The sequence below is a fragment of the Oryctolagus cuniculus genome, chromosome 7 (assembly GCF_051225735.1).
Source record: "Oryctolagus cuniculus isolate XC-2025 breed Fujian yellow rabbit chromosome 7, ASM5122573v1, whole genome shotgun sequence".
Lineage (NCBI taxonomy): Eukaryota > Metazoa > Chordata > Mammalia > Lagomorpha > Leporidae > Oryctolagus > Oryctolagus cuniculus.
This window is the reverse complement of record NC_142873.1, coordinates 5,572,171-5,593,873: the sequence shown is the minus strand read 5'-3', so window position 1 is coordinate 5,593,873 and position 21,703 is coordinate 5,572,171. Positions and strand designations below refer to the sequence as shown.

The 21,703-nt window shown below is 38.3% G+C and overlaps 1 protein-coding gene across 11 annotated transcripts in view; it reads left to right on the top strand.

The window, feature by feature from the left end:
• The window catches only part of COP1 (COP1 E3 ubiquitin ligase), a 209,809-nt gene that overhangs the window by 162,860 nt on the left and 25,246 nt on the right, over positions 1–21,703 (top strand). For all 11 annotated transcript variants that reach the window (XR_011390253.2, XM_051856979.3, XM_051856982.3 and 8 more), the window contains 3 exons: positions 12,203–12,320; positions 14,764–14,888; positions 16,933–17,093. Coding sequence is in view for 10 of the 11 variants with exons in the window: in XM_051856979.3 (XP_051712939.1) it covers positions 12,203–12,320; positions 14,764–14,888; positions 16,933–17,093 (404 nt within the window). In the remaining variant the exon portion in view is untranslated. The remainder of the gene's footprint in view (positions 1–12,202; positions 12,321–14,763; positions 14,889–16,932; positions 17,094–21,703) is intronic.

Below are 21,703 nucleotides of genomic sequence, written 5' to 3'. Positions count from 1 at the left end.
ACTTCATATAGAATTCTGAAATCCTGGACTCTCTACTATGATAGAACTATCTGTGAGTGTAGGAGTAAATTCAGAAGCTCAGAAACTGTTATCTTGCCGGCCCCCAAAATTCTCCTCTCTTCCCTCCTTTCTGTCCTTTTCCTCCCTTGTTTGCCTGCTCTCAGTCTTTCCCTCTCCCTTCTTCCCTTTTCCACCTCTCTGATTCCTTCCTGCCCTTCCTCTCTGCCAGTCTGGGTCAGTAGCCCTGGTTTGCCTTCTCCAACTCCCTCCTTCTGGTCCTTTTCCTCTTGGTTTTTCTATGCTCCTGAACCTGCCCCTCCACCCTCATGTATACAGTCAAAGCCATCGTTGGGTCTCTTCTCTGTGTTTCTACACACACACTTCCTGACTTCTTTACCTTACCACTAACTTCTCTGTTCCCTTTCACTCTTCCTGTGTGGTTCTTCTGCATTACCATGCAAGTAAAGATGTCTCAAATTTTTGCTGATACTAATTTATTTGCCTTGTATCAACTTGTAATTGACTTCTTTGTATTTATTCTTCTCTTAGACATTTTATCACTTTGTATTTCTAAGTATGTATACTGATCTTAAGAGAAAGTCAGCTGATTGTGAGACCAATTTTAATATGTGAGAGGTCTTTTAAAATATTCTAGAAAATATATATTATTTGAAACTACAACATGGCTTTCAAATTTTTTGTGCCAAAATAAACTTTCATATCCATTTTCCACAAACTTTTTGAAGTACCCTGTGTATCTTGATGACATATATGCTTAACTTTTCAAAACAGAGTACTTAAAAGATGATGCTGTAAAGTAAACAGGAAATAGTGAACTATTACTGTTGTCAACAGGTGTTGTTGGGAAGGAACATTGTATCAGCAGAAGTAGTATAGTTTTCCTTTAGACATGCAAGAATTTAGAAGCAGATAAGAAAATATTATCAGATGATTCATCTGGAATTTTACTTCTGCTTACTATGTAGAAAGACGCACACAAACACATACACAAAATCACTTTTGTCTTAAAAGTAGAAAAAGCTCTTTCTACCAAAAAAAAAAAAAAAGATTTATTTTCTTTGTTTGAAAGGCAGAGTTACAGAGAAAGAGGGAGAGATATGGAGATATTCCATCCACTGGTTCACTCCCAAATGACTGCAGTGGCCAGGACTGGGCCAGGCTGAAGCCAGGAGCCAGAAGCTTCATCAGACTCTCCCATGTGGGTACAGGGGCCCAAGGACTTGGGCCATCTTCCACTGCTGTCCCAGGCACATTAGCAGGAAGCTGGATTCAAAGTGGAGCAGCCAGGACTTGAACCGGCATGCATAGGGATGCTGGTGGCAGCTTAACTCACATTACACAACAATGCCAGCCCCCTAAGCTACAAAATAATGACTTTTCTTAACTTCTGTCAGAGAACTGAGGTCACAGGCAAACAAGGGAACTTTCCCTTCAAGGAGAGATGGGAAACAAAATGTTTCACCATTTGCAGATCACTAAAGGAAAAATAACTACTATAGAAGTTGATAAGAAGAAATTAACTGAAATTTCAGTGCATTCCTAATGGTCAGTTATGGGTTGGCATATCAATTCAGGTTTATTGGAAGCCCAAAATACAAGGAGTTGCACACTTAAAAACCCACAAAGTCTTCTCCATAGCCCTCCATTGCCTACTCTAAAGAAAGAGTGGACTAGGGCAGTAGCCCAGTCGTTGACTTTTAGCGGTTTATAAAAGTAATCAGTTCTTGGGTAAACTGCAGAAAATGTCGCATGGAATAGAAGCTTTAAGATGTTGGGGAAGGAATAGAAAAATTTCTTAGGCTAAGTTCCCTGTATCAACACAAAGCAGAGATCTGCTACCACTGACAGAGTGACATGAAACTTTCTCATACCGAAGACCTGTGTTAGATTTAATATAGAGTTAGGTGGCCACGCTGGTGAAGCACTAGACCCTAAAAACAGCCCCATGCCTGGAGCTCAGGTACATGTGCCCTAAGACGGCAGACGAAACTAAAAACTCCTGTACTGTGAAGAATCCTAGCAACAAAAAAGGATGCAAAATTAGTCTGCTTGGGGAAGGGTGGTAGCATAGAGAAAGACCCCCTCTTCAGCTCATGCAGAGATTGTTAGAAACTAAGGGTGGGGGCCATACTATGGCACAGTGAATGAAGCCACCATTTGCACCATGTTGCAGTGACATTTGAATCCCAGCTGCTCCACTTCCAATCCAGCTCCCTGCTAATGTGCCTGGGCAGCAGTGAAAGATAGGAGACCATATGTGAGACCAGGTTGGCACTCTGGGCTCCTGGCTCCAGCCTGGCCTACACCTGGCTGATGCAGCCATTTGGAGAGTGTACTAAATGGCTCCGTCTCTTCCTGTCTCTCTTTTACTCTGCCTTTCAAATAAGTCTTTAAACAAATAAACACTGAAGGGTAGACCAGAAAAATTTCCTGGAATCCCAGAACTACTAAGCATAGGCAACAGCAGTTCATTTCTTGGCAAATCTGATGCTATAACACAACTCTGACTAATTGATCCTCTCCTAATAATAGCCTAATTAAAAAAAAAAAAGTCCTCTGTTTTTAATAACTAGAGGAATAGTTGAATATGGAATGCATTTTAAATGAAATATGTCAATATTTTTTGTGTATAACATAATGGTATTGTGAATTTTTTTAGAAGTTTTTATTTTTAGAAAGTAGGTGAAGCTAAAGTTTTAAGGGTAAAATATCCTGATAATTTGAAACTCATGAATGATTAAGTGGGGGAAAGAACTGGGGAAGGGAGTGTGCAGGATGAGAGCAAAGCAGGGTGAATAGTTACAGTTGGTGAGTCTAGAGTGAAAGATACAAAGCTGTTTATTATATTGTTCAGTTTTGCTGTGGGTTTGAAATTTTTCAAATGGACAAGTTAAACAAGAAACAAAAAGGAAATAGAAATGACACTTTGCCCTACCTAACCCCTGAAATTATGGATGTTTGAAAAATGATGTCAAAAATATAAAAACACACGCTCTTTTATAAATGAAAAAAATATTAAAGACTCCCCCATTGACCTAAACTATTTTGAATCATAATGTCACTAAAATATATGTGCAGATGTAAAACTCTAGGCCATCTTCATATGCTGCTATCTCTTAAACTTTAAGCTCAAAACAAATCGCAATTAAACAATATAAAATCAAGAAAAATTCACAATAGCAATATGGTGACATGATAATAGGTTGGATAGATATGAATAAGTCACCACTGAACATAGCAGATTGGTTCTGAATATTTCAGTACAGGTTTCTTTCAAAGTTACCATGTTTGTGGAAACCTCAGCCATTTGGTAACTTACCGTCCTTACTGAATAGCCTTTCAGCCACTAACAGGAAAAAAAAAGTAGTTCCAACTACTCAAAAAATCTCATTGCCAGAAGATTGTTAGTGTTTGACCCAAGTCAGAGTCTTTATGGGGAAAGACCTACAGTATCATACCTTTGTAAGGCTGTGATGCCAGTAGGGCCAAATAAGAATGTAGTCAAAAATTTCAAAATATATGGGCAACAAAACAGCCACAGAGGACTTTGAAAACCCCTGACGTGTGCCAGGAATGTAGAATGCTGTGTGTGTGTGCAGGCGGTGTGTCCACCCAGTGAAAACTGGAGCGAGCGGGCCCCCATCACTCACCTCTGACTGAAGTTAAGGCTGTACACAAGCAGGAAGTGAAGACCACAGCAGATCTGTGAGTTGCTTGAGCTCTAAAGCAGGCCCTGACATACACGGATCCCTTTGGCAAAGGGTAGAAAACATACTGGCTCAAAGCATATAAAGACACCTTATTTCTTTCTATTTTTTATAAGATTTACTTATTTATTTGAAAGCCAGAGATACAGAGAGAATCTTTCATCCACTGGCTCACCCCCAGGTAGCCCCAGAGGCCAGCACTGCACCAGGCCAAAGCCTGGAGGAGCCAAGAGCTTCCTCCAGGTCTCCTACAAGAGTGGCAGGGACCCAGACACTCGGGCCATCTTCAGGAAGCTGGATCAGAAGTGGAACAGCCAGAACACAAACTGGTGCCCATGTGGGAGGCCAGCTTTGCAGGTCACCTGCAACATGACGAGCCAGTAAGGAACTCTTAAGACTACCAAGTGAGGCTGACCCAGGTGCAACCCCTACTTATCCAGGTTTAAAAATTAAAAATAAATTTTAAGCTTAGTAAAGGCTCTTAGTGGTTCCACACACACAGCAGGAATTATAAAAGGGGACTTCAGAAAGTTTGTGAGTAAATGAAATTAATTAATCTAATAAGTGCACACAAGAGAACTTCAGAAAGTTCAAGGGAAGTGTATATTTGGAAGAAACTAAGAGTAAGTTATAAATGTTTTTGGCATCAAAATAAACTTTTTTCTCTTCTTTTTTCTTTATTATTTATTTGTTTATCACGAGGCTGAGAGATAGAGAGTTAGCTCTCGTGCTCTGATTCCCTTCAGAATGCCCACGTTGGTTGTGACTGCTCTGTACTAAGGCCAGGAGCCAGGAACTCAATCCAGGCTGCCCATGAGGGGGCTGAGACTCAGTTACTCAGTGCCTCCTGGAGCTGCATTAGCAGCAGCTGGAAGCAGAGCTGGACATCAAGCCCAGGTACTTCAGTGTGGGCTGTGAGCAGCTTCACTGCTGACTAGTCACTGCCTCTGCACTCTAAGTCCATTTTGTCATGAACTTTTGAAAAAAAAAAAAAAAAAAAAAAAACTCTTGTTGACTCAACAGAATTGGTCACAGAAAAATCACTAAACAAATGAACTGAAATGCTACCATCAAAAACAGCAGGAAGCCCTGTCTCAAGTCCAGGAGTAAGAACTTACTCCAGAATTACCACATGCAGTTTATCTAAAATGCTTGATTTTCAGCAACAGAAAAAATATGGCATAGACAGAAAATCATGAAAAATAAATCAATAAAAGTGATCCCAGATGTTGGGCTTACTAGCTAGAAACTTTAAAGCAGCTATTATAAATATATTCAAAGTAAATAAACCATAATTAAAGAAGTTACGGAAAATATAACAAGTATATCTCACCCCCCCCAAAAAAAAAAAAAAAAACAGAAATTCTTTAGTTGAGAAGTATTACAACTGGAATGAAAAATTTACTATAGGGGTTTATGAGTAAATTTGAGCTGGCAAAGAAAGAAGCTGTGAATGCAGAGATAGGCCATTAGTGATTATCTCATCTAAGGAATGGAGAGAAAAAAGTGTGGAGAAAATGAATAGAACTTCAGGAACATGTGAGACACCATCCAGCATGTCAACACAAGCAGACTTAAGAAGACAGAGAGGGGTAGAAAAATGTTTGAAGAAGTAACAGCCAGAGTCTTCCTAGTTGTACATAGAAAACACCAAACCTACAAATACACAAAGCTCAGTGAACCGCAAGTAGGACAGATTCAAAGAGATACATTCCTGAAAATATCATATTCGTACCCTTGGGAGTGGAAGGCAGAAAAGCTGCAAGCAGAAGTCAATTCAGTAAGTACAGGGTCCTCAATAGGAGTAACAGCTTGCTTACTTATGAAGAAAGGGATATGCTTAATGTATTGAAAGGAACATATTGTCATTAAACAGTTTTATGTCCAGCAAAACTGCTCACCAAAAAAAGAATTTGAGATATTCCCATAAACTGGCAGTTATTTGGTAGCAGACCTGTGCTAGCGCAAATACTGAAAGTCCTTCAAGCTGCAATGAAAGGATGCAGACAGTTACATAATACAGTATTACTTCACATATATAAAGTAATAACACTGGTAAAACAGTATATACATACATACATACATAAGCTAGCTTAAATCTTTTGGTGACAATTTTATTAAAAGATAGTTAAATAGTAATTATAAAATCATTTAGTAGACTTATAACAGAAAGATGTAATATCCATGGTCATCATAGCAGCAAATGGGGAGCAGAGAAGGAGTGGTATTACTGTGCAATCTTTATATAGTATTAAAATGAAGCTAGGGAAAAACCCGAATGAGATTGTTTTCAATTAGCATTCAAATTATAATCTCTAGGAAAACCACTATGAAAATGACTTTTATAAATACATTGAAAAGGAAGAAACTAAAAATATTACCCCAGGAAGTCTATTGAATGCAAAGGAAGGCAGTAACAAAGGAATATAAGTATAAGAGAATATACCAAAAAGAAAAATTACAGGCGTAATTCCTACCACAGAGATAAAAGCATTGAATTTAAATGAAAGCTTTAAATGCAGAGATTGGCAGAACGAGCTTCACAAAAGTCAGGGCCCCGTCCTCTATCTCCTGTTGTCTGTAAGAGACACACTTGAGTGAAAGACACAAATCACCTGAAATAAAAGCATGAAAATGCATAAAAGCATGAACACCCGTACTTATTTCAAACAAAATCATCTTTAAGTAGAAACTTGCCTAGGAAACAAATGGGGACATATTATAATGATAAAAGGGTCCGTTCAGCAAACGATATACAATTATAAAGAAACTTAAAAACAGGAGCTATATTGAAGTACATGAAACTAATATTAAAAGAATTCAAAGAAGTAGATACTTAAAAAGTCCTTGGTACCTTAAATAATCTACTCAGTAATCTGTAACATGATTGGACAAAAAATTAGCAAGAATATAGATGATTTGAATAATATCAGCCTCACCTAACAGATATCTTCACAGGATACTCATGCTTGTTAAACACATGGACAAATCTCCAGGGATAGACTACGTTGGACCATAAAATAACTCTTAATAAGCTTGAAAGGATTAGAGTCATACAAAACATGTTTTCTAACCTAAATGAAATTAAATTAGAATTCAACGGTAGTTAATTTGAAAAATCCACAACCATTTGGAAATCTCACATTTCTAAACTCATTAGCCAAAGAAGAAATTATAAGGGAAATTTTAAAAATATTTTTGGGGGCTGGCGCTGTGATACAGCAGGTAAAGATGCTGCCTGCAGTGCCAGCATCCCATATGGGCGCCGGTTCAAGTCCCAGCTGCTCCACTTCTGATCCAGCTCTCTGCTGTAGCCTGGGAGAGCAGCAGAGGGTGGCCAAAGTCCTGGGACCCCTGCACCCACATGGGAGACCCAGAAGAAGCTCCTGCTCCGGCAGTTGCGGCCAACTGGGAGTGAACCAGCAGATGGAAGTCTTCTCTCTCTCTCTCTCTGCCTCTCCTTCTTTCTCTGTGTAACTCTGACTTTCAAATAGATATATCTTAAAAAAAAAAAAAAAAAAGAATTTGAAGAGAGTGAAAATGGAAGCATATCAAACTTTGTGCTGACTTTTAAAGCATTGTCTGGAGAGAAATACATAGCCTTAAATGTGTATATTTTAAAAGAAGAAATCACAATAATTAAATTTTTACCACAAAAGTCTAGAAAAATAGTAACAAATCAGATAAACAAAAGGAAGTAATAAATGTTAGAGTGGAAGTGAATGAAATAGCCAACAGAAGAATGATAGACAAAAGCAGTGAAACTGAAAATGGATGCTTTGAAATGATAAACAAAATTAACAAAACTTTTGCTGGACTAACCAAGATCAAACAGAGAATACGTAGATTTACCAAGCTAAAGAACGAAAGAGCTGGACCAGAGTCGTGGTGTCGCAGGTTAGGCCCTGCCTGTGACTCTGGCATCCCTTGCTGGAGCACTGGTTAAGTAGCTGCTGCTCCACTTCTCATCCAGCTCCCTGTGAATGCTCCTGGGAAAGCTATAAAAGGTGGCCCAAGCATTTGAGCCCCTGCCACCCAACATGAGAAACTTGGATGGAGCTCCTGGCTCCTGGCTTCAACTTGGCCCAGCCCTGACTGTTGCAGCCATTTGGGGAGTGAACCAGCAGATGGAAGATCTCTTTCTCTCTGTCTCTCTGCCTTTCAAATTTAAATAAAAGAGGGATGGGGCACAGTAACACTGGCCTTCCAGAAATTAAACAAATTATAAAGGAATGCTATGAACAGCCTCATGCTGACATTCCCAGTGATGTAGATGAAATGAAAGTGCCTAGAAAGACAAAGGAACAAAACTGACTCAAGAAGAAATACAAAACCAGACGTGTCTGTAAAAGCAAAGCAACTGATCAGCAATTAACAGTGTTCCCCCAGGAAAAAGCTGAGTCCCAAATGGCTTCACTGGTGAATTCCATCAGATGTTTTAAAGAAGAAACAATACCAGTACTTTGCAAAGTCTTCCCTGAAACCAAAGCCAAAGATATCACATGAACAAGAAAAATTCAGACCCACATTTGTCAAGAGCATGGAACAGGGGACCAGCTTGTGGCAGAGCAGGTTAAGCTGCTACTTCTAAAGACAGCACCCCAAGCCAGAGCATCTGTTGGAGTCTAGCTAGTCTGCTTTGGATCCAGGTCCTTGCTAATATGCCTGGGAAACTAGATTTTGACCCAACTATGTGGGCCCTTCCACACACATGGGAGACTAGGATGGAGTTCCTGACTCCTGGCTTTGGCCTGTCCCTAGTACCAGTCCCAGCTGTTCTGTCTCTTCCTCCACCCTGTCCCACTTCTTTCTTTGTCACTCTTTCAGTTTAATAAAGTAAATTTTTCAAAGAGGATGGATATGAGCCCAGAATTGTGGCAAAGCAGATAAAGCTGCAGCCTGCCATGCTGGCATCCCATTTGGACACTGGTATCTAGGCTGTTTGACTTCCCATCCAGCTCCCTGGTAATAGCCTGAAAAAAAACAGCCAAAAGTGGCCCAAGAACTTGGGCCTCTGCCGCCCACATCAGAAACTCGAAAGAAGCTCCTGGTTCCTGGCTTCAGCATGGCTCAGCCCCAGCTGTTACAGCCATCCCATATCTTTCTCTCCCTCCCTCCTTCCCTCCCTCCCTAACTTTGACTTTCAAATAAATAAATCTTGAAAACAATTTTAAAAAGAGGATATATGAAAATGTCTTCAACAAAATAATGTCGAGCTAAATCAAACAGCACATTTAAACAGTTATATACGGTGACAATTTGGGATTTGTCCCAGAAGTTCCGTATTTAACACACAAATGTTAATTGATGTAATATACCATTGTAATAGGATAAAAAAACGAAGATCTCAGTAGAAATCTGTAGAAAAGGCAATTGACTGAATCTTACAGTCATTGATGATAGGAACTACAAACCAACTTAGCACAGAAGGAAACTTCCTCAGCCTAATAAAGAACTTACATTAAGCATCACATTTAACCGTGAAGTGGTGAAGACTGACTGCTTTTCCCCAAAGATCAGGAATCTAACAAGGATGTTAGCCCTTGTCTCTTCGATCCTGTGTAGTACTAGAGGTTCTAGCCAATGTACTGACGTAAGAAAAGGTTCTAAAATACATAGATATGAAAAAAGTTACCTTTATTTGCAGATTAAATCATGTCATATGTTGAAAAATGTAGTAAGTTAATTTTAGGGAATTATTAGAATTAATAAAAGTATTCAGCAGTCATGGAATAAAAGATCAATGTATAAAAGTTAGTTGTAGGCCGGCACTGTGGCTCACTAGGCTAATCCTCTGCCTTGCGGTGCCGGCACACCAGGTTCTAGTCCCGGTTGGGGCGCCGGATTCTGTGCCGGTTGCCCCTCTTCCAGGCCAGCTCTCTGCTGTGGCCAGGGAGTGCAGTGGAGGATGACCCAAGTGCTTGGGCCCTGCACCCCATTGGAAACCAGGATAAGTACCTGGCTCCTGCCATCGGATCAGCGCAGTGCGCCAGCCGCGGCGGCCATTGGAGGGTGAACCAACAGCAAAGGAAGACCTTTCTCTCTGTCTCTCTCTCTCACTGTCCACTCTGTCAAAAAAAAAAAAAAAAAAAAAAAAAAAGTTGTGTTTCTATACAGGAAAAATGAACAATCTGAAAATGAGAACATGATCTTATGTGGTATAATATCAAAAAGAGTAAGATGCTAAAGGAATAAATTTAATAAATTGAATGCAACATTTGCACACTGAAAATTACAGCAGTATTTCAAGAATTTAAGAAGATGTAAACAAATGGACAGATATTCTGTCATCGGATTGGCAGATTCAGTAACCCAAATTGATCCATGTATCCAACTCAGTTTTTGGAAAAAGTCCAGCAAGCTTCTTTACAGGAAATGATCAGCTGATTATAAAATTTATGTGGAAAAGACAAACTTGGGAAGACTTTTCTTCTGAATTTAAAAGCTTCTAAATTTAAAAGTTTATTGTAAACCTACAATTATTAAGACTGTTGTTTGGGCCAGCACCGTGGCACAGTAGGTTAATCCTCCACTTGCAGTGCCGGTATCCCAAATGGGCGCTGGTTCTAGTCCTGGCTGCTCTTCCAATCCAGCTCTTTGCTGTGGCCTGAGAAAGCAGTAGAAGATGGCCCAAGTGCGTGGGCCCCTGCATCCTCATGGGAGACCAGGAAGAAGCACCTGGCTCCTGGCTTCAGATCGGCGCAGCTCTGGCTGTTGCAGCCATTTGGAGAGTGAACCAATGGAAGGAAGACCTTTCTCTCTGTCTTTCCCTCTCACTGTCTGTAACCCTACCTCTCAAATAAATAAATTTAAAATATATATAAAATAAAAAGACTGTTGTTGCACTGGCAGAAGGGTGCATATATTGATGAACTGATTAGAATTCAGAATCCAAAACTAAATCCTTATTTATAATAACTTCATGTTCAAGAAAGATTTATTTATTTGAGAAAGCAGTTTATTGGGGGAAAGAACAGTCTGTTCAATAAATGGACCAGGGCAACTGGATATCACTTGCAAAAGATTAACTTAGACCTTTAATTCACACTTAACTATAAAAACTAAAAGCACAAACGTTTAAAAACAGGAGAAAATCTTTAAGTCTTTGAATTAGTCAAAATTAACTTTTTTTTTTTTTTTTAAGATTTATTTATTTGAAAGGCAGGGTTACAGATAGGCGTAGGTCAAGAGAGAAAGAGAAAAGTCTTCCATCTGCTGGTTCACTCTCCAAATGGCCACAACAGCTGGATCTAGGCTGATCCGAAGCCTGGAGCCAGGATCTTCTTCTGGGTCTCCCACGTGGGTGCAGGGGTCCTAGGTCTTGAGCCATCTTCCATAGTTTTCCCAAGCCATAGCAGAGAGCTAGATCAGAAGTGGAGCAGCTGGAACTCAAACTTGTACCCATATGGGATGCCAGCACTGCAGGCGGTGGCTTTACCCACTGTGCCACAACATCAGCACCAGCACCAAAATTAACTTATTTATAACACAAAAAGCCTGATCTTTGAAAAGAAATAAATTGGACCTTAATAAAATTTTAAAACTTTGGTCCTTCACAACTTGTTATTAAGGAAATAAAAACAAAAAAAAAACTTTGAAAATTGTTTGCAAAACACATATCTAATAAAGATCTATATCTAGATATTTCAAAGTACTCAGCTAAAGAAATTAGATGTCCACATATATTGCAGATGAGAATGTAAAATGGCACAATTAAAAATTGTTGATTTCTTTAAAAATTAAGCATATTAACTACTGATGCACATTAAAATGTCACACAAAGTGTAGGAAGCCATATGTCAAGGCCACTCACTATATTATCTCATTTATAAGAAGTATCCAGAAAAGGCATTTAAGGGAAACAGGAATAATGGTTGCCTAGGAAAGTAGATGGCAGTCAGATGGGTATGAGCAGTCTTACTGGGATGAAGAAAATTCCCTACAGCTGATTTTTGGTGATGCTTGTACCACTAGATACATTGAGTAGCAGATTGAATTGTATGCTTACAGTGGATGAATTGTATTACAGATAAAATATGTTTCATTAAAGTGTTTCCTTAAAAAAAGGTAGGAAATAAAGTTGTATAGTTTTATATTTATCCAGATTTCCCATAATGTTTATATTGCCTTCTTTATAAAGCCATTAAAATCTTAAGATAAACTTTAAATTGACAGTTATTTTGAGCCCTTTCTGCTTTGTTTTCAAGAGTTAAGATTAGAAGGCATAACAGTGGGTCTCCATTTCAGACTAACATTGATATATATTCTTTTTTATGTAACCATTATTTTCCTAGACTCAAACACAATTTAATATTGTTTGAAAATCATCCATATCTGTTAATTTTTAACTGTTAGAAGTTTGACGTTGTGAAAACATCTGTTGAAAAATGCCACATCCAGTTGAAATTAGCTTTGTTTCATTTCTGCATTTCACAGGATGTCATTTTGTGTTTGGTTTTCTGTGGTTTTTTTAGATCACTGTGTCCACTACTATGATCTTCGTAACACTAAACAACCAATCATGGTATTCAAAGGACACCGAAAGGCTGTCTCTTACGCAAAGTTTGTGAGTGGTGAAGAAATTGTCTCTGCGTGAGTATTACTCTCTTCAAAGGCTGAGCTCGATGCAAACCTCTGTCATTCACTAATTTCAGAGTTCTCTGAGGTGTATGTGAACATTGGTACTGTTTGTACCAGTATGCTACATTGGACTGTAGGTACCTTTCTTATAAATAGTAGATCTTATATCTGTACAGTTAAAATGTATGTATATTCTGCTCTTCATTGCTTAATTTTTTATTACTTGTGAATAAAATCCCAAAGATAATAGTTTTCAAAGTAGCTCCTTTTTCTAACACTCTGAAGTTTGATTGCACCTGAAATTTGATTGAATTTTGACTACTGCTTCTCCTTAAGGGATAACATAGATGGTATAATAGGATGAAAAGTATGTGTATGTACTTGTACCACAGTAGAATCACCTTTGGCTTTAAATAGTATTGCCTTGACTTTTATTCTGACATGTTTATCTCTGATTTCATGGTAGGTTTTTAATGTTTTGTGTAGAACTTTCTTTAGTATGACTACATATACCTTAAAAATGTCCTTGGAAAAGCCTTCTGAAACTGGAGAATATAAGCTTTGTCTTATTTACTTTGAAGGTAGGAAGATGTCAGTGAGGTCAATAAATATTATCAAACCAATGATAAATGTCTTCCACCTAAGTGGGCAGTCCCATCTTTTGTACATCCATTCCATATACTCTTCATTCATATTTCCCCAGCAAATACCCATTCTTAGGTTCTTTTTCATATCTACTGTTTCTTGTCGAGCTTGATAATACATTGCATTCTCTCTTTTTCACATAGTTTCTTATCTCTTCAGAGATTTTTAAGGCCAGTGCCTTACATCCCACCACATTTACCTTCACCTAGTTGCTCTAAATAACAACTTGGTGACTTGAATTGATTTAGGAAGGTAATTTGAATTGAGTTACAGAGAAAGTGGTACCTTAACTTTCCAAGGGAAATACATTTAATTAATTCACAAATTTAAATTAAGTGGTAACAAGTCAAAAGTTATTCCATCATTAGGAGCAAAAATAATGGGCAGTAAATAAAGTATTATTTACATTTAAACATATTTGGTAGTTTGTATGGCAAAAATAGTTTTCTTTAATTTCAGAATCAATTAGTTTTATTTCAGTTAATTGAAATATATAAATACTAATTGAATTGCGTAAGTTGGAAATCTTAGGTGACCTTAGTGGATATGTAATATGCTTTCTTCAATCTTTTTTCTTTTTTAGTTTTTACAAATCAGCATTATTTTTATTCTCAGATAGATTTGCATCTTAGAAGTATGTAGAAAAAATTCATCCAAAAGTGTATTTGTAGACATTAATGTTAAAGTATATTTTTAAATATAGGCTTATAATTAGAAATTTAGTGCAACATTGTTCAGCAAAAACAAATTAAAACAAATACTTAAGAATAGATGTTATGTTGAAAAGTGATAAGAAACCAAAACAAGTATTAAATATTTAGGAATTTGGTCTCTGAAATCAGTGTTAATCCTGGTTGTAGCAGTAGTAACTTGGAAATATCATTAACCTTCTAAACCTGTTTCTTCACCTCTAAAATGAAGCTAAAAATATATAGTACTTAATCTTATGTTTTAACTATTTAAGTAGTAAATGTAAAACCCTTAGCACAGTTCCCTGTTCATAAAATGTTAGAGTAAGAGAAAAGATGACTTATTGGACAGCCATTAATAAATATGTAGAAATGTTTTATGGTACAAGAAACTGTAAAACAAGTTGTTTAATGGGGAAAGCAATTTACAAAGTAAATTGTTCCAAGTTTTGTAACAGAAATTCAGAGAAAAACATATATTTTCTTAAATTCCTGAGAATGAAAAGAATACCAGGATTTCTATGTTGGGGTATGTTTTTTATTTTATTTTGTAATAGTTCTATTTGCATATGCTTTCAGCAAGATAAGTGACATTTTATAGATCCTTTGTATCCCATACCTGTAGGCAAGACTGAGCTGTGAAAATAGTTTATATTCAATATGCCAGTCCATTTCAATACTGAAAAATAAATCAATCCAAGAGGAACAGATATATCCCTGGAATTGAACAGCACTCTCAGTACAGCTGTCTCTCATTGTTTGATGGTGGTCTGGTACGTTCATGCCTAATGTTTATTGAGTATTTCCTGCATGCCCAGATACCACTGAAACATTTCAAATGAATTTGATTTTTCATACTATCTCATAGAATTTATTCAATTTTATATAGTAGGAATCATATTTTGTATCTAATTGACAATAAACTGAGACCAATAGATTTCATAACTTGCCCAAGGTTCAAAAGCAAATTAATGGCAGATTGAACTTTCTCACTCAGGTAGTATGGCTCCAGAGTCTGTATTCTTAACCACCAAAGGGGATTGTTTGCCTCTTTCTAAAGAGCATTGAAGAATTTCATGCCATGCAATCTTAAATATGTTCTGACTCTGTGTTTACCTCAGCTCAACAGATAGCCAGCTAAAACTGTGGAATGTAGGGAAACCATACTGTCTACGTTCCTTCAAGGGTCATATCAATGAAAAAAACTTTGTAGGCCTCGCTTCCAATGGAGATTATATCGCTTGTGGTAAGTGAAATCATCTTTTCTAGAAACTTTTTTAATGATATATTTCACTGAAATTGAATTCAATGGAATTAGACGGCCTATTATGTTAGAAAATGGTCTAGGGGCTGGTGCTGTGGCATAGCAGGTGGGGCCACCACCTGCAGTGCCAGCATCCCATGTGGGCACTGGTTCAAGTCCCAGTTGCTCCACTTCCATTCCAGCTCTCTACTATGGCCTGAGAAAGCGGTAGAAGATGGCCCAAGTCCTTGGGCCCCTGCAACTCCCTGGGAGACCCAGAAGAAGCTTCTGGCTCTTGACTCTGGATCAGCACAGCTCCAGCTGTAGCGGCCATCTGGAGATTAAACCAGCAGATGGAAGACTCTCCTCTCTCGCTATGCCTCTGCCTCTCTGTGGCTCTACCTTTCAAATAAATAAATAAATCTTTAAAAAAGAAAGAAAAACATAGTCTGTACACTCAAGGTAGTGTAATGGACTTGTTGATTTTGCACTACGAATTTTCCTGAAAGTATACTGGAAGCACATTAGGCCTTCCCTTTTTTATTGACCACAAAACCTGAACACAAGCAATAGCATAAGGGTTTTTTTAACTGTGTTTTTTAGTTGTTCTCCAGTAAAACATAATTCCTATATTTAAACATGAATAAGACAAAAAGTTTTAATTTCTTTTAATAATATTCATAAGACATTGTTTGTCTTCTTAAGCTTAATACTCATTTCTCCTGTCTAGTGCTCTCTTTATTAAGCAATCTGGTTGGATAGCATTAATTTATTATTCTATGACTTTTAGTGTTGATAGTTTATTCTTAAATCAGACATAGAAAAACTAAATTTTATATTACTCAAAGGCTCTACTATGTCTAATGCCTGAATATATGATCTTACATCAGTACTTTGAAATGGCTTTTACTCAATAAAGTTGCCTTTCTCCACATATGAACCTAAACAATACCAAAGCAAATATCTAGCACAGTTATCCTATACTGATCAACTGCTCAAAATGTTTGTAGATCATCCACCTAATAGAGTAATGCCGTTAGTCACAATTGGGAAGTTAACTGTACAGGCTATTAAAATTTTTCTTTGTAAGTGCAGCAGTTTTCTTTGTCCTCTCTGGCTGGCATTGTGGTGTGGTGGATAGAACCATGATGATGCCCACATACCATATGAGTCTCAGCTGCTCCACCTCAGTGAGCTCCCTGCTAATGCACTTGGGAGAGCAGCAGAGGATAGCTGAAGTGCCTGGGCTACTGTATCTGTGTAGGAGACACGAAGGAGGGTCTTGGCTCCTGCCTCCTGCCTCCTGCCTCCTGGTTTTGGCCTGGCCTGTTGTGGCCATTTCGGAAGTGAACCAGCAGATGGAAGATTCTCTCTGTCTCTCCCTCACTCTTAAAGAGTATGTCTTTACTTATTTGAAAAGAAGAGTTACAGGCAGAGGGAAAAGTCTTCGATCCACTAGTTCACTCCCCAAATATTTGGCCGCAACAGCTAGAGCTGGGATGACCCAAAGTCAGGAGCCAGGAGCTTCTTCCTGGTCTCCCACATGGTTGCAGGGCCCAAGCACTTGGGTCATCTTCTGCTACTTTCCCAGGCCATTAGCAGAGAGCTAGATCAGAAGTGGAGCAGCCAGGACTCAAACCAGCGCTCATAAGGGATGCCGGTGCCATAGGCAGAGGCTTAACCTACTACACCACAGCACTGACCCCAATAAAATAATCTTTAAAAAAAAGAACGAAAAAGATTCTTCCTGTGATTACAAATTTCTGGTTTTGTAGGCCTCTACTATAAATGATTTTTATATGGCAATTTCAGTGTTAGAATTATTACTATGGTTTTATCATATAACATTGTTTCTTTAGAGTTCAAAGGTGTAACCTTTGTCCAAAAATTCTTTTATCACATAACTCCCACTTAGTCCTGTATTCTAATCTTTCAAAATTTACCATAAAACATTACTGCTTTTTGTGTTAAAAACATGATAATTATTGTTTGAATGTTATATCCTAATTCCAGCTTCTCATCCTGAAAAATTATTATTTATTTTCAGGAAGTGAAAACAACTCCCTCTACCTGTACTACAAAGGACTTTCTAAGACTTTGCTAACTTTTAAGTTTGATACAGTCAAAAGTGTTCTGGACAAAGACCGGAAAGAAGATGATACAAATGAATTTGTTAGCGCTGTTTGCTGGAGAGCATTGCCAGATGGGGTACGTTTTCCTATCAGCGTCTTCACTTTGTGGTCTCACATGTTGCTTTATGTATACAGTTATCTTTGTATATGACTTTTATAATAAGTGCACTTACAGGGTACACCATGACATTTCACCACGTGAGTGTGAGGTGTAATGATCAGATCAGGATAATTGGCATAATTGCAAACATTTATTATTTTGTTGTGTTGGGTATGTTCAAAATCCTCTCTGCTAACTGCTTTGAATATATAATTGATGTCAGTTATAATTATCATACTGTGCTATTGAACATTAAAAGTTGTTCTTATAGACTTGTACCCCATATCCAGTGTCCATCATCCTCCTCCCCAACATACACATCCCCTTCCCACCAAAGAAAGGCATTTTAGGTGGTAAGTGAAATGGCACTGATGGAACAATGTAACACGGACTTGATGTCGCTCTTGCGTACCCACAGAATCTTGTGCGTGCCTTAGTTACAGCCAGTGTCACATTATCTCATTTTATCTCTCCTTAAGACTAGTATATACTGTGTCTCATTCTCCTTAATGATCATATGCAGTATGTGCTCAGTAAGCATTCAGCTGAGGTGATATATTTTAACAGGAAGGAAAAAAAAAGGACGTGGGAGAAGGAGAGTCTACCTAATTAAAAACTATTTCAGGGTAAAGTTGCTGGCTTCAAAATATACTTACATAAGAATATTTTAGCATATTCAATTTCTTGTTGAGAAAGTTATGTTACTAGGTTGTAAAAAGTAATTTCCTCAAACTTTTCACTTATACATTTTAAAGCATAAGCTTTTCCATAAGTTAGAAGAAATAATTATTTTCAACTATCTTGATTTATATAAACAATATCATTCATTAGTGTCATGTGTTTTAAAATAGCTTTTTAGTTGCTTACATGGTTGGTTTTATTTTTGACACAAAGCATTCTGACTTAATGTGTAATTTAAAATATCTGAGCTTCCGGTATAATTTCACTTTAATTAGATATATTCCATTGCTATCTTGTTTAAACTTCTGTGAATCATCTTCCAGTTTTGGTAATGACAGACCAAGTAATTTGGGCCAACCCTTCCTCTAAGTAAAATTGGAAAAGTTGGACCAAGTATGTATTTTTAAAACAAGCCTATTTGAAGACATTGGAAAGCAAACAAAGCAGAAAAGAATTTCCAGACTTGGAATGTGAGTCTGGCTTTTAAATCTACTTTTCTCCTTGGAGCATTTGCTGGTGTTGGTGAGATAAGTAAAGCGTTAGCACAGCTTCACAGAGGCACTGATACTACAGTCCAGTGCCGACCACTGTAGGTTACTCACTTTGTTTTAGGTCCTCAGAGGGTTATACTTTAGGGTAAACCAGTAGAAGATTAGCCTTCACAAAGATTATAATTCAATTTCATATCATATCAATCCCTAAAATTTTTGAATTGAGGTGACCCTGGATTGCTAATGTCCATGGGATACAAGCTTATATTCTCTCAGAAAGAAGATAACATCGTCTAGGAGTTTGTTTATTTATTTATTATACTTTTGCAAATATAACTAGGGCATACACAAATAAAATAAAAGAAATCACAACATAAATAAAATCAGCATAGGCAACATGTAATATAAACAATCACAGCAGCTCTGGATATTAGAGTTATTAGACATAGCTTGAAAGTAACTGCTGGGGCTGGTGCTGTGGCATAGCAGTAAGGCCGCTGCCTGCAGTGCTGGCATCCCATATGGGCACCAGTTCAAGGCCCAGCTGTTCTACTTATGATCCAGCTCTCTGCTATGGCCTGGGAAAGCAGTGGAAGATGGCTTAAGTCCTTGGGCCCTTGCACCCATGTGGTAGACCCAGAAGAAGCTCCTGGCTCCTGGATTTGGGAATCCGTCCAGCTCCAGCTGTTGCAGCCATTTAGGGAGTGAACCAGTGAATGGAAGACCTCTGTCTCTCTTTCTCTGCCTCTGTGTCTCTGTAACTCTGCCTTTCAAATAAAATAAATAAATCTTTTTAAAAATTGTATTAAAAAATAACTGTGCTTATGGTAAGATGAAAGACAAGATTGAAAATTGCAAATAGGAACTGGGAAACTTCTTAAAAATGAAAATCATAGACTAAAAATATAATTTTCAAAATTAAAAATTCAGTGGATTGAGTAGAAAATAAGGTAGAAAAGAATTAATGAACTAGCAGGTAAGTTAAGAGAAAATATACAGAAAGAAGCATGGAGAAGCCAAAAAAATGAAAAAAATATAAAAGATGTACGGGAATAAGTAAAAACATTTAACATATTCACTAGGAGAAAAAATGAGGCAGAAGTAAATAGTAAAAGGAATTATTGTTAGCCAGCGCCATGGCTCAATAGGCTAATCCTCTGCCTGCGGCGCCGGCACACCTGGTTCTAGTCCCGGTCGGGGTGCTGGATTCTGTCCCGGTTGCCCCTCTTCCAGGCCAGCTCTGTGCTGTGGCCCGGGAGTGCAGTAGAGGATGGCCCAAGTGCTTGGGCCCTGCACCCCATGGGAGACCAGGAGAAGCACCTGGCTCCTGCCATCGGATCAGCGCGGTGCGCCGGCTGCAGCGCACTGGCCTCAGCGGCCATTGGAGGGTGAACCAATGGCAAAGGAAGACCTTTCTCTCTGTCTCTCTCTCTCACTGTCCACTCTGCCTGTCAAAAAAAAAAAAAAAAAGGGAATTATTGTTGAGATTTTACTTAGTTTATGAAAGACACCAAGACAGTGACTTATTAAGCCTTGGAACTGCAGAGAATGATTGATTTGAAATCCACACTTGAGTGAAGTTTAACATAACTTCTGGACCTCGAACAACCTAGGCCTGTGTGGAAGTCTAACCATAGGTATGCCTTCTCATAGCACCATTTCTCTAAAATAGAGTTGAGGCACATTGGGAATGTTACATGCTAGGAGCTGGTCATCTCTAAATTTATTTTGAAAGCGCTTCTCTTGTGTCACATCTAGTATTAGAGAACTTTGAGTTGGCTTCTGGCTTTATATCTGTGCTAATTGAATTATGTAAGACTGGCAGGAACCCTGTGCGTAGCTCTGCATTAAGTTAAACCACGTGGACCTTAACTGTCTCTGACAACAGTGCATACTCTCCACATGGGTGGACGAGAGGTCCAAGAGGCTATTCGTGTGAATGGTTGATGAGTGAGAAGATACTGTGTGTGCTGAATTTCCTATCCTGTATCTTCCTATGAAGCTAGCTAACTCAGTGCTAGATTAACATCAATTATTGTCTGATCCTATGACCCCCAACTGGTGGTGGGTTACTAACACCTTTGCACAAGGTCATCAAACTGCTGAAAATAAATAAAATGTGAAATGAGAGTTTTTCTTATCCTTTAAAGAATGAGTCTTTTTACTGTTGACAAATAACATTGTATATATGCATGGGTAATAATGCGGTGTTTTGATAGATGTGTTCATTATGGAATGATTAAATCAAACCTGTTAGTATATCTGTGACCTCACATGCTGGTAGAGACACTTAAAATATCTTCAGTTAGGAATTTTGAAATACACATTACATCATTACTAAGTCGATTCAGTGTACTATGCCACAGAGACCTTGACTGACTTAGATTCCACATGTAAATAATATCATGCAATATTTGTCTTTTTGTGTCTGGCTTATTTCACTTACATCCATGTTGTTGCAAATGACAATTTCCTTTATAAAAGCTGAACAATATTCCATTGTGTATATATACTACATTTTCTTTATTCACTCATCTGATGGGTATTTAGGTTGATTCCATATTTTGTGAATAATGATGCGGTGTTCATGGGAGTGCAGCTGTCTCTTAGACCAATTTCAGTTTGTTGGAATGTGTACCGAGAAGTGGGATGACTAGATCATATGGTAGTTCTACATTTATTCCTTTTTAGGAACCTCCATATTATTATTATTATTATATTATTATTCAGAACTACTGCATTAATCTGTCTCTGTCTCTCTCTCTCTCTCTAACTCTACCTCTCAAGTAAATAAATAAAATCTTAAAAAATAAAAACAACCTCATTAGGAGTCCCTATTTATAAAGCTTATTTTTATTTCATCGGAGTTTTCTGTTTTGTGAAAGGCTAAGAGGTTCTAATTCTAAGCCTTTTACATTTTCCTGTAAAAACGTTTAAGTTTTTTTTTGTTTTTTTTTTTTTTAACAGGCAGAGTAGACAGTGAGAGACAGAGAAAAAGGTCTTCCTTTGCCGTTGGTTCACCCTCCAATGGCCGCCGCGGCCGGCGCGCCGCGGCCGGCGCACCGCAGCCGGCGCACCGCGCTGATCCGATGCCAGGAGCCAGGAGCCAGGTGCTTCTCCTGGTCTCCCATGGGGTGCAGGGCCCAAGCACCTGGGCCATCCTCCACTGCACTCCCTGGCCACAGCAGAGAGCTGGTCTGGAAGGGGGGCAACCGGGACAGAATCCAGCGCCCCAACCGGGACTAGAACCAGGTGTGCCGGCGCCGCTAGGCAGAGGATTAGCCTAGTGAGCTGCGGCGCCGGCTCAAAACGTTTAAGATTTTTAAGATCTGGCAACTCTGTTTCCCTTTGTTAATAGAAAGCATGAAATATCGTTGACAGTAAAATAAGTTCTAAGATCCCTTGTGGGGATCT